The 14,214-nt window shown below is 37.5% G+C and overlaps 1 protein-coding gene across 1 annotated transcript in view; it reads left to right on the plus strand.

The window, feature by feature from the left end:
• Window positions 1–12,814, plus strand: part of LOC115223135 (protein unc-13 homolog B-like) — a 393,815-nt gene extending 381,001 nt beyond the window's left edge. The window contains exons 19-20 of the mRNA XM_036512114.1: window positions 11,860–12,052; window positions 12,797–12,814. Coding sequence (XP_036368007.1) covers window positions 11,860–12,052; window positions 12,797–12,814 — 211 coding nt within the window. The remainder of the gene's footprint in view (window positions 1–11,859; window positions 12,053–12,796) is intronic.
• Window positions 12,815–14,214: the final 1,400 nt, after the last annotated feature.

A 14,214-nucleotide genomic window follows, 5' to 3' on the forward strand; every position in this document is an offset into this window, starting at 1 on the left:
GTCAAACCAGCCAACCATGCCAGCATGGAAAATTGACATCTAATGGTGATAATGATGATGATGATGAAAGGCAGTATATTTCAACAAAAGTTTTGTAACAAAATGGTACTGGAACCAGGAACCACATAGATCTGCTCAATGCAGGTAGATGTGGAGCTAAATAATCATCATCGTAAAAGTGAAACATTGACAGTTTGATTTTTACAGCTTTATCAGCTTTTAACCCTTTAGCATTCAGATTCTTCTGTCAAATGTAAAGCTTATGTATTCACAACATGTAAAATTAATCTTGCCTCATTTCATGGCTTTGAGATTTCAATGATGTGATTGTTTATTTTTAAAATGATACAATAAGGTAGCTATGAATGACCAGATCTGACTAGTTTGAAAATAAAACAGGTAGAATATTTTGGCCAAATATGGCCGGGTTAAACACTAAAGGGTTCCTTATCCTGTATATTTATCTGAGAGAGAGAGAGAGAGTGGGAGGAGATAGAAATGAGTTAGAGTGAAATCAATGAGAAGTAAAAAATGGCCCACAGAACCAAGTGAAATATCCTTCCAATATATATAATTGGAACACAGTTTAAACATTAGTCTCACTTCAAATTTCTCTTTTTCCTCATCAGTCTAGACCAGTGCTTTTCAAACTTTTTGCTGGAGCGGAACCCCAAGGAAATATTCCACTGGCTCGAGGAACCCCCTGTGCAATAATTTAATAGTCTTATGCACACATATCTGCACAGGAGAATTAAAAATTACTGCCGATTTTAGCAGTTTTGTAACTTCTTGCGGAACCCCTGGACTGTACTGGCGAAACCCTAAGGTTTCGCAGAACCCTGGTTGAAAACCACTGGTCTAGACCAATACTAGTTTCTTATCACTTTCAATCTTTTTCTTCTCACCTCTCTCCAAATACTACTTGCAGTTCTATAACTGCAAGTAGGAATAAACAAACTTTTGGTTAATTAAAATATGCTTGTGACATATTTTAACTTCTAAAGGCAAATCCACTGATGTTACTGCAAAGAAAAAATTCTCTCTTATGGTGAAAGGTGTAAAAACACCACATCTGCCCAGTGCTTTTCCCCTATAGGATTCCCAGACATATGTTTCTAGCTCTTTAGCTTTCCTTAATGAGAAGTACCAAAGGGAGATAACTCCGGACAGATTCAAAGCCATAGCTTTAACTAAAAGACAATCAACCTCAGTGACTGAGTTACACTAGTGGACTGCCTGGCTGGAATAAATATAGCAGCATCAGCTCCAAGCAGTGATTAAGAATAAACAAACTTTCTCTCCATTTAATCTTTTGGCATTACAATTACTCATCAGATGTAATCTCAATATATATAAAGTTGAAGTTGTCTGTGTATGGCAAGTTTGGTAGCCTTCAACTAACATTTTCTCCTCCGAGACCCTGCGGCACAAGTTGACCAAAATTAAGAGTATGATAGAAGAAGGTTTGCTCTTCCTTCCGTAGAAGAAAAAATTCAAATCGGACCATGTTCACACCAAAAATTATTTACATAAAAAAAGTCCTTTTTTTCTATGAAAATGTGTCGCCATTTTTCGGTGTATTACAACCAGAAAAATGTTCACATAAAGAGAATAACAAGCTACATAATGCAAAATCCTTACTTTTCAAAAATTCCAATTCTAAAGGGTCAAAAAGAAAATAAACCTGAGCAACGCCGGGCTATACTGCTAGTACATATATATTTGCATTAGTTACAATTAATCATGCATTATCTCATAGCTTTGATATTTTAACGATGTGGTTGTCTCCTTTTACAATGACATTGCAGGATAGGTATGAGAAGTTAAATCTAGCCAATTTGAATATTAAAAACAGGTAGAATATTTTGGTCAGGTATGGTTGGTTTAAATACTGAAGGGTAAAATATTGAGGAGACAATAATGTTGGTTTACTGATTGGCCATCCCAATGTACCCTTATCCTAAAACTGCATGGGGTGGCTTGAAAGTTATTTAGCTGCTACTTCTAGCAGGTCAAGCAACTGTGTAGAAGCTTCTGTTAGGCTAGTTATAGTAAACATCAGTTGTTTCACCCCAAGCCACCCATGATCAAACAGACTTCTGATTACAGAGACAGTCCAGTTGTGACCACCCCATCTTTTGCTTTCCTTTGTGTATCTACAACCACATTATCTCATGTGCCCTTCCTTTTTACTACGACTGTATGGAGTGATTTGAGAAATATTTAACTGCTATTTCCAACAGATCAAGCTTCTTTGAAGCTAGTTAAAGTAGAGAGTAATAGTCTCACCTCTAACCACCCATGATCAAGCACACCTACAGTAACAGAGACAGTCCAGTTGTGACCACCCCATCTTTTGTTTTCTGTTGTGTATCTACAACCACATTTTCCAATGTGCCCTTCCTTTTATCTGCAAGTATATGGTGTGATTTGAGAGATATTTTTAACTGCTATCTCTAGCAGGTCAAGCAGCTGTGTAGAAGCTTGTTTTAGGCTAACAGTAGCCGTAGTAGTAGTAGTAGTAGTAGTAGTAGTAGTAGTAGTAGTAGTGATTTTTCCCCAAACCTGCCATGATCAAACAGACATTCCCATGGTGGCCACCTCATCTTTTGACTCCAGCAGAAAAAATAGTACAACAGCCAAAGGATTGAAATTCAACTTTAGGTTATGTCCACCTTGGAAGTATGTTAGAATAGTTTCCTGTGTTTGGACCATACTTTTGATATGAAAAGGAAGGAGAACTTGCCAGTTGTGGCAAGCATGCCTTTCCAAGAATATTGGTGCAATATTTTTGTCGTTTAGTACCAGTTTATTCAGAAGTTGCAACTTTCATTGGAAACCATTCCAACTATGACCATCTCGACTTTTTGGTTTATAGAGACGACACTGTACCTTTCTTTTCAGATAGCAGGGGCGAGGGTGATTTAAGGAAGAATTGGTCGCTACTTCTGGCATATTGAGTGCCAGTTCAGCTCAGATGGAGCAATTTCAAATGAAAGCCATTCCAACCATGATCACCCTGGATTTTTGTATTTCAGAGAATACACTACATCCTTCCTTTCAGATAGCTGGAGCAGAGGGTGATTGGAAGAGAATCGGTTGCTGTTTCTAGCATTTTGAGTAGCTGTGTAGAAGTTGCTTTGTAGTTCAATAAGGACTTAAAAGTTATGCTAGAGATTCAATTTACTAAGAATATACTAAAATTTTACATTGCTCCATTGGTCCATAACAATAATAATGGTAATGCTAATATTGATTTTTAAAATAGGCATCGCACATTCGAGTGAGCTAAATGTGTTGTCGGAAGATAGAATGAAGAATGTACAATGGAACCACCATAATGTCTGAAGAAAGAAGGAAAAGTCTGCTGTAGAACATGGTGTTTGTAAAGCTAGAATGAATTATGTGCAACAGAACAACATCTTGTCTGCAGATAGACCGTAAAGTCTGCCATAGACCATAAGTCATTGGCAGTGCCAGATTAAGCCCCATAGAGGCCTTGAGCATTTAAAAGATTGTGGTGCCCCCCATATATAAGGGATTAAAAACATAAACAGGAATAAGCCATAGATTAATTTTTTTTATTTTTCAAAATGAAACAAAATTATCAGTAAGAAGGAAAGTAATGTTTATTTTTGTATACTTCTGCTTTATTAATATTTGAAGTGTTTTCTCCTACTTTTTTTTAATTGCAAAGTATTTAATCAAATCCTCATCATGACTCCATGAACACTTTCAAATTATATTTCCAGTCATATAATTCACTTTGAATATTATTTTAGCAACCCAGCTGAAACCACCCCTGGCTCTGTAGTACAAATGTCTTGTTTTCAAAAGTTCTGAATTACAATCTTTCCACCAAACCTTAGTCACAAATATATGTTCCTAACACTAGCTTAATGATAACTAAGTTATTTTGCTAAATTTTTGTTATATTTAAAATTAATTGTAAGAAACACAGAGCATCTCAACAGAAATATGATAACAAAAGGGTTAACAAATGATTAATTTAACCCTTTTGATATCAACCCACCCGAAACCACCCCTGGCTCTGTAGTACAAATGTCTTGTTTCAAAAGTTCTGAATTAAAATCTTTCCACCAAACCTTAGTCACAATTTGTGTTCCTAACACTAGGTTAATGATAACTAAGTTATTTTACTAAATTTTTTGATATATTTAAAATTAATTGAAAGAAACACAGAGCATCTCAACGGCAACATGGTAGCAAAAGGGTTAAAATATATAATAGAGAACCAATTCTTAACCCTTTTGATACCAACCCAGTTGAAACCACCCCTGGCTCTGTTGTACAAATGTCTTGTTTTCAAAAGTTCTGAATTAAAATCTTCCACCAAACCTTAGTCACAATTTGTGTTCCTAACACTAGCTTAATGATAACTAAGTTATTTCGCTAAATGTTTTGTTATATCTAAAATTAATTGAAAGAAACACACAGCATCTCAACAGAAATATGGTAACAAAAGGGTTAAAGTGATTTCTTTTATGCTGTAAACCATTAACCATTTCTATGGTGCCCCCACCCTTACCCTTGATTCCCTAAGCATGTGCTTATTTTGCTTAATGGTCACTCCAGCATTGGTCACTAGTTATTATTGCAATAACAGTTGTTTCTAGTACAGATACAAGGCCTGAAATTTGGAGAAGGGAGTTATTTGATGCCACTGGTCTCATGAGGGCACTGCATGAAGTAAAGGCCTCACTCGGGCTCATAGCCATAGATCATGTACATCTCAATGGTTATGTTGTTGCAATCCAAGTGCAGGAGATAGCTGCAAAAATATCTGATACTTACTTGAATTTGTACTTGTGGTGACATTCACCCAGTGTTAGAGCAGCTGACTCATGGTCGAGGGATCACGGGTTCGAATCTCAGACCGGGCAATGTGTGTGTTTATGAGCGAAGACACCTAAGCTCCACGCAGCTTCGGCAGAAGGTAATGGCGAACTTCTGCTGACTCCTTCGCCACAAATTTCTCTCACTCTTTCCTCCTGCATCTTGCAGCTCACCTGCGACAGACCAGCGTCCCATCTAGGTGGGGAACCTATATGCCAAGGAAACCGGGAAACTGGCCCTTATGAGCCAGGCATGGCTCGAGAAGGAACAAACAAACAAACTACAATGAGTGAGATGAGTTCTTGAGTATGTGGAGAGGTGATTTCATGCCAGGGTTAAGGTGCCATGCTATAGAGGACATACATATACAACCCTGCATTTATATAAGGGTGGATGAGAGTAACTCAGAAAAAGATCAGAAGGTAGTGATGGGGTGCCAGAGCAAAACTCTCAAGAAATAAGGGATGGTACTACAAACAGTCTTCTAAGATGTATACCTTTTATGCAAATCTTGTTGCATACCTTTTATGCAAATCTTGTTGCAAATACTCTGTGCTTCTCTTGCCTCTATTCTTTGATATGTTATTTCCAATCTTACTCTGTCAGTATGAATTGGTTTGGCAGCAAAGTATGAGAGTCTCTCAGAAGTGATCTGCCATACCGAGTCCTATATCATTTACATTATTTACATTTGACGGATATTTGTCCTCATCTTGTTTGTTGTTAACACAATGTTTCGGCTGATATACCCTCCAGCCTTCATCAGGTGTCTGGGAAATTTCGAACCTGGGTTCTCATTCCTTAGGCATTTTTCAATGTTACTATTATTATTATTATTATTATTATTATTATTATTATTATTATCTTTGTTATTCAGGTCGCTGCTTGGAATTGAACTTGGTATCTTGCAGTTAGTAGCCTATGCTCTTAACCCCAAGATTCCATGTTTGATTCCAGGCAGTGACCTGAATAATAATAATAATAATAATAATGACATCGAAAAATACCTTAGGAATGAGAACCCAGGTTCGAAATTTCCCCAAGACACCTGATGAAGGCTGGAGGGTATATCAGCCGAAACGTTGTTAACAAGTTGAGACAAATATCCATCAAATGTAAATAATGTATATAATTCCTCATCTCTTAAATATAGAACTGCCCTATATCATTCTTTTCAAGTACCCTAGACTTCTATTATTATTATTATTATCATTTTTATTATTATCATCATCATCATTGTTAAAGTGGCAAGCTGGCAGAATTGTTAGTGGCATTTCATCTGTCTTTACGTTCTGAGTTCAAATTCCACCGAAGTCTTTCATCCTTTCAAGGTCGATAAATTAAGTACCAGTTGTGTACTGGGGTTAATCTACTTGAGTGGCCCTCACCCTCAAAATTTCAGGCCTTGTGCCTATAATAGAAAGGATTATTATTATTATTATTGTTATTATTATTATTATTATTATTATTATTTTTATTATTAAAGAGGCAAGCTGGCAGAACCGTTAGTACACTGGACAAAATGTTTAGTGGTATTTTGCCTGTTGCTACATTCCGAGTTCAAATACCACTGAGGTCGACTTTGCCTTTCATTCTTTTGGGGTCAATAAAACAAGTACCAGTTGAACACTGGGGTCAATACAATTGACAAGTCCCCTCCCCCCAAATTTCAGGCATTGTGCCTATAGCAGAAAGGATTATGATTATTATTATTATTATTATTATTATTATGTTTTTTCCTTCTTTCTTCAAATTTTCTTCCGTTTCTCGCCGAGTGTTTTCCATACACCTAGGGCATAAATAAATTCATGGATGGATGTTGCTTTCACAGCGATAATGCTCTTCTCAGTACATGAGCCATTCCAGTTAATACGATTTTTTGCACTTCCTGTAGGGATGGTAAGCCTGGAATCATTTTCAAATAGGTTTCAGTACCTTTTTTTAATTATTATTATTATTATTATTATTATTATCATCATCATTATTAAAGCAGCAAGGTGGCCAAATTGTTAGCACACTGGACGAAATGCTCCATGGTATTTCACCTGTTGCTATGTTCTGAGTTCAAATTCCACTGAGGTCAACTTTGCCTTTCATCCTTTCGGGTTGCTAAAACAAGTACCAGTTGAACACTGGGGTCAGTGCAATTGACTCAACCCCACCCCCGCCAAAACTGCTGCCCTTGGGGCAAAATTTGAAACCATTATTCTTATTATTGTTACCTTTTCAACTTTTTTGTCTTATCTATTTTGGTCTTGTGGGGTCTTCCAAAATTCCAAGTACTGAGAAATGAAGTGCGTTCAATGGTGTCTATTGATGGTAAAGAGCTGGTCTATTCTATAACGGCATTTCCAAAAATGTTTCCTCTTTAATACATTAACCTTGAAATTTATTTTGCTTAGGAAGTGTGGGGGGGAGGTGACGAATGGAGTGGGGGTGGGGTGGGAGGTTCTTTTGTTTTTCTCTTCATTTTAAGTAGTATATTTCTTGGCGTATCGTATCTCATTCCTACCCCGCTCCCACTGCCACAATCACCACCGCTCCAAAAAAAAAAAAAAGAAAAAAATTGGAAAAAATCGGTTCATGAAAATACAGAAATTTTTCTGATACTAAAAATAAGTAAATAAATAAATAAATATATATATATATACATAAATAAATAAATGAATAAATAAATAAAACAGTGGTATTGATTCATTGGGTTTTTCGCTTCTTCCTTTTCTTTTAACTGCAATGCATACAATGGCACCAAATATTTGGGTCTGAATATTAGTGATGTGTGGAAGAAGCATATCTTTAAGAACGCTCTGAATCTTCTGCTTATCATCGTCCTTCAATTCATTGATTTTAAGCACAGTGAGATGTTGGAATGAACTTTTAGATAAATAACTTCACAGAAAATGCTGAACAGATAAAGGCTTTGCTTTCCTTCTTTCTTTCTTTCTTTCTTTCTCTTTTCGTTTCTCTTCTTTTATTTATGTTCCTAGCTACAATGGCTATTCTGTAACTACATACATAAACCAGAATCAATTAGTTAGGCATTTACCATTCCACTGATGTTGGTTTTGAAAATAAATGTGCACACACACACAGACACAGACACACACACACAGGCACACACACACACAGGGACACACACACACACACCTCTCTCTCTCTCGCTCTCACACTCCCACTCATGTTCACGTAGACCTGAATGAAGCAGAAAACAAAAATATTAAAAGAATAAATTCCCACCCACCCACCCACCCCCCTCCTTCGTTCAAAAAATAGATAAATGAATAAATAAAAAAAATAAATATACAATTACTTAACTTTCGCCTACATGAAGTGAAATAGTGATTTGATGTTTCTTTTTATTTACAATGTAAGAAAAAAAAAATTAAAACATGAAAAAATTAACGGTGCTATAGATAAAATACTGTAGACTTGTGTATCAAAGATTTTCACATTTTCTCCAAAGAATGTGTGTTTGTGTATTTGTGTACCTTCATGTGTGTGTGTGGTGGGGTGAGGTGTGCATGTACACATGTAGATATAAATCTATAAATGCTACTTTATATACAGACACAACTTGTGAGAGGCTGACAAATAAGGTCTCTGAATTCTGAATGCATTTAACCACAGGTTAAAACTTTATTAGAAGGAGCCAACAAGTGTCCCTCTACATGGTTGTGTGGCCTGCTAGAAATAGTGACAAAAATTTCCCTCAAAGTTGTGCTCTACCACTTGAAGGGACTTAATGGATAACGTTGTTCTTGTGATTGCCTCACCCTGCTTTGCTGCAATTGGCAGTGAATCTCCATTCAGTGCCTGCTGGAGATCATTTTCTGATGAACCTAGCAACATCAGTTGTCTGCAAATGTTAGCTGACTGTTTGTACAAGGGGCCAAATTGGGGTTCCTATAGACAATCTCTGGAGTAACATTACTCAACAGGCTTTGTTGCTTGGAGATCAGGAAGTTTCTTCAGATTCCAGCTGCTCCTTTTCCACATTGAGAGGGAACAGCTTTGGTACTATGGGCATGTGATTAGGATGTCACAGGAAAGAATCGCAAAGCAGATTCTTCAAGTCATGCTAATCAGCAGAAAACTTAGGATTTGACCAAGGGTGAGTTTATTGGATTATATCCCTCATTCTTGGTAACCCGGTCAGAAGGTCTAATGACAGTCACTTTAGAGGAACCTATATATATATATATATATATATATTGATAGAAATGGTAAGATAACAAAAGAATGAAAGAGACCTCGATATTATGTGAATAGAGGAATTTATCTGTAAATATATGTGACAATTATTCAGTAGCCATGATAAAACTCCGAGTTTAGGATGTCGGGGCAGAAACCCATGCCGCCATCTCTTCAGTTATCAGGCCATTGAAATAGGTTAGAGACAGGTGTTCTCTATATAGAATACACTTCGAAGTACTCAAGAGATTTGAACTTGAACCAGTAGGCTTCCACAGTTTCCATCTATCAAATTCACTCACATGGCATTGGTTGGCCTGGGGCTACAGTAGAAGACACTTGCCTACAGTGGAGCTTGATGGAACTGAACCTACGATCACATGGTTCGGAAACAATCTTCTTAACTGCACAATCATACCTGTGCCCATAAAAAATATAGAACCAAAGCTCCCAGTAAAAACATGAATATGAAGTTATCTTTTCTTTGTTTTTCTTTAGGAAAACAAAAATATGATTAAAATGATCGAAGGCTTTGTGAAATCTGACAAGCAATGAAATGTGCATAATTTATTGGCTGTGCAAGTTTAATGACTGAGATAAGGTGGTTTCAACGAGTTTTTAGTAGTTGACATGTAATTAAAAAAGGGCAATTAATTATAAGAAGCAAAAAAAAGCTACAAAGAAATCACAGATTTGCCAGAGATAAGAATGATATTTGACGTCTGAGAATATTTTGTTGTGTTGGTAGCAATAAAGAGATGTAGCAGGTTGATATTGAGACTGACATTGCTTAACCTAAGGCAAGTGGCGTAGCAAGGGCTCACAGTCCCTGGGGGTAGGGGGGGAACAATGTCATATTTTTATATCCTTACTTTGATAAATCTACTGGTGCCACATTAAAAACACCTGTACTGGTGCCATGTATAAAGCACCCAGTACACTCTGTAAAGTGGTTGGTGTTAGGAAGAGCATCCAGACATAGAAGCCATATCAAGAGAGACAGTTGGAGCCTGGTGCAGTTCTCTGGCTTGCTAGCTCCTAAGAAACCATTTAACCCTTTCATTACCAACCCGGCTGAAACCAGCTCTTGCTCTGAGTACAAATGTCTTGTTTTCATAAGTTTTGAATTAAAATCTTGCACCAAACCTTAGACACAATTTATGTTCCTAAAACAAGCTGAATGATAACTAAGTTATTTTACTAAATTCTTTGTTAGATTTTAAATTAATTGAAAGAGACACTGAACATCTCAAAATAAATACAGTAACGAAAGGGTTAACCCATGCCAGCATGGAAAACTGACTTTGAATAAAAACAGTAATGATAATAATAATGACAATAATAATGATAATGATAGTAATGATAATAATTATAGTAGCCCTTTCTACTATAGGCACAAGGCTTGAAATTTTAAGAGACTAATTGATTACATTGACTCCAGTCAACTGGTACTTTTTTTATCGACCCCTAAAGGATGAAAGGCAAAGTTGATCATGCCAGAATTTGAACTCAAGCTGTAAAGACAGATGAAATGCCACTAAACATTTTGCCTGGTGTGCTAACGATTCTGCCACCTCACCACTCTAATAATAATGATAATGGAAAATATGATAATGATAATAATAATGGAAAATAATAATTATAATAATAATAACAATGATGATAATAATAATGATGAAGATGATGACAAATCAGAAGAAATTTTACATTACTTTTACATGTGCACACAGGAATAACTGTTCCCTGTGCCTTCTACCTTGTGGTCAATTCTGGTCAAGCAAATTTATCCAAAGTCGTTCTGGCTAATTTTCTCCAAAATTTGTCTGTTTTCCTAAAACAATGTAGTTGAGGGTTTTATATAAAGACTATTTTGCTGTTGTTTGTAGCACTCTGGCTGGTTACTGATTGTAGTTTGATCATAGATCTTGACTGAAATGGTTATGATCAAAGTCATTCTAACCATGACCACCCTGTCTTTTGTCTAGGCCATGTATCCAAGATCACAAACATCTAATAGGTACCTCCTCCTTTAAGCTGATAATTTGAGGGTAATTTGGCTGCTATATGTGTATATAGATCACCATGATAGATTGTTAGCTACTACACACATTTTTTTTTCTCCTTGTTTCTCTCCTTGTTTTTTCTGTAGAAGAGCATAGGCTCGAAACGTAAAAGACTTTTTCTATTCCTGAGCGCTATACTAATACATCTGTTTGTTTGTACACCACCTGCCTTCGTCTTTTGTTTATTTTCGTAAACTTTCCCTTTATATATATATATATATATATATATATATGTGTGTGTGTGTGTGTGTGTGTGTGTTTATGTATATATGCACAACTATGTGTGTATGTATGTATGTATATTAATGGAGGCACAAGCACTTTCACACACATGTATACACATGAGAGGAACTTCCACATACTGAACTCAAACAAAAGTCTTTGGTTTGTTTGAGGCACACTAAGCAAATGACATAGCAGTATTTCATCCATCTTTACCTTTCATCCTTTTGGAGTCAATAAGATAAGTACCAGTTACATACTGGGGTCAATGTAATCGACTTAACCTCCACCCCCTGAAATTGCTAGCCTTGTGCCAAAATTTGAAATCAATGTTTGTTAGGCACCAGCACGGTGCCTCTGCATGGCTGCAGCCTCATGATTGAAACAAGTAAAAGACGAAAAGATACAATTCGGTGTGTCCCACGGGTTTCCGCTTGCCCATGACTGCTTCAGAACATGAGGCTGTGAAATGTTCCGTCTTGTGTTACGATGTCTCTTGTAATTTTTTGCCTTCTTACTTTTGCAGTCCTGTGAATAGCCGAATTTCTTCAGCAGATGTCAGCCGACAGAGTACACAAGACTACAGTGATGCTGCTGCTCCTCCTCCAACTGATTTACCTTATGAAGAGAAAGAAACAGAAAAACGCACAGAACTGCCTTCACCAGCTCGTAATCGTTGGATCGATGCAATCCAAAAAGTGTGCAGTCAGCTAGGAGACGTAAGTATTTGCATTGTGTTTTTGATGGGGATTTTTTCATATTTTTTTATTAATTATTTATTTTAATCCTTCTTTATCCTTTTTTTTTCCCACATCCTTTGCTTGCATAAGATGCCACATATAAAGCACTCAGCCCACTCTGGGTGGAGGTAGAAGGATTGGTGTTAGGAAGGGCATCCAAATGCAAAAAAAAAACAGGTCAAAACTGACCACACCTGCGCTGGTGCCACTTAAAAAGCATCCAGTCCGCTCTGTAAAGTGGTTAGCATTTGGAAGGGCACCCAGTTAAATAAACCATACCATATTGCCTGTGCTGATGCCACGTAAAAAGCACTCAGTCCCCTCTGCGGGGTGGTTGGTGTTAGGAAGGGCATCCAGCCATAAAAACCATGCCAAAACAGACACAGAAGTCTGGTGTAGTCTTCTACCTGGCCAGCTCCTGTCAGACCATCCAACCCATGCCAGCATGGAAGGTGGACATTAAACAATGATGATGTCCAGTTTGAACATAAAACAGGTGAAATATTTGGGCATCCAGTCCACACTATGAAGTGGTTGGCATTTGGAAGGGCATCCAGCAGTAAGAACCATGCCAAAGCTGGCCTCGCTTGTGCTGATGCTATGTAAAAACCATTCTGTTCACTTTCTGGGGTGGTTGGCATTTGGAAGTGCATCCAGCTGTAGAAACCTTGCCAGAACAGACACAGACACATTGTTTTGAATTAAGCTTGCATTGTCTCATAGCTTCAAGACTTTGAATGACGTGATTGTTTGCTTTTACAATGGCATTGTCAGGTAGGTGTGAGAGGCCAGATTTAGCAGGTTTTAACATAAAACAAGCAGAATATCTGAATCAGAAATGGCTAGTTTTACCCGTTAACATCCTGATTAATTTGTATATTGCAATACTTATTTATTCACATTGTTTTCATGCATTGTCTCATAGCTTCAAAATCTCAATGATATATTTTTTAGAATGACATTGTACGTTAGGCATGAAAGACCAGATCTGGTTGGTTTGAACAGAAAACAAGTCAAATATTTGGGGATGATGTGGCTTGTTTAACCCTGTTATGCTTCATTTATTCACATCATAGGCACAGGAGTGGCTGTGTGGTAAGTAGCTTGCTTACCAGCCACATGGTTCCAGGTACAGTCCCACTGCATAGCACCTTGGGAAAGTGTCTCCTACTATAGACTCAGGCCAACCAATGCCTTGTGAGTGGATTTGGTAGACAGAAACTGAAAGAAGCCCATCGTATCTATACATATATATATATAGTGGCTGATGAAGGCGGCGAGCTGGCAGAAACGTTAGCATGCCAGGCGAAATGCGTGGCCGTATTTCGTCTGTTGTTACGTTCTGAGTTCAAATTCCACCGAGGTCGACTTGGCCTTTCATCCTTTCGGGGTCGATAAATAAAGTACCAGTTTCGCAATGGGTCGATGTAATCCCTTTGTCTGTCGACCTAATCCCTTTGTCTGTCCTTGTTTGTACCCTCTATGTTTAGCCCCTTGTGGGTAGTAAAGAAATATATATAGTGGCTGACAATATGTGCATCTCTGAACATGAGCTGGAATAGAGGGGGAGCATCATAGCCATGTGTTGAGAGGGATTCTTTGGGGTTTGAATAAATGTAACAAAAGCAAAGTTTGAAGGAAATATTTGCCATTTTTCATAATTGTTAGGGGGAAGCAAATAGGAAATAACAGTTGCTACCCGAGGACAAAAATTGTGTTACACAGTGTAATCACACTCTCTCTTTTACTCTTTTACTCGTTTCAGTCATTAGACTGTGGCCATGCTGGAGCACCACCTTTTAGTCGAGCAAATCAACACAGGACTTATTTTTTGTCACTTTTGCCGAACTGCTAAGTTACGGGGACATAAACACACCAGCATCGGTTGTCAAGCGATGTTGGGGAGGGACAAATACAGACGCATAAACGTACACACACACACACATATATATATACATATATACAACGGCTTCTTTCAGTTTCCGTCTACCAAATCCACTCACAAGGCTTTAGTCAGCCCAAGGCTATAGTAGAAGACACTTGCCCAAGGTGCCACGCAGTGGGACTGAACCTGGAACCATGTGGTTAGTAAGCAAGCTACTTACCACACAGCCACTCCTACGCCTGAGAAAACTTATTAA

The sequence above is a fragment of the Octopus sinensis genome, linkage group LG22 (genome assembly GCF_006345805.1).
Source record: "Octopus sinensis linkage group LG22, ASM634580v1, whole genome shotgun sequence".
NCBI lineage: Eukaryota > Metazoa > Mollusca > Cephalopoda > Octopoda > Octopodidae > Octopus > Octopus sinensis.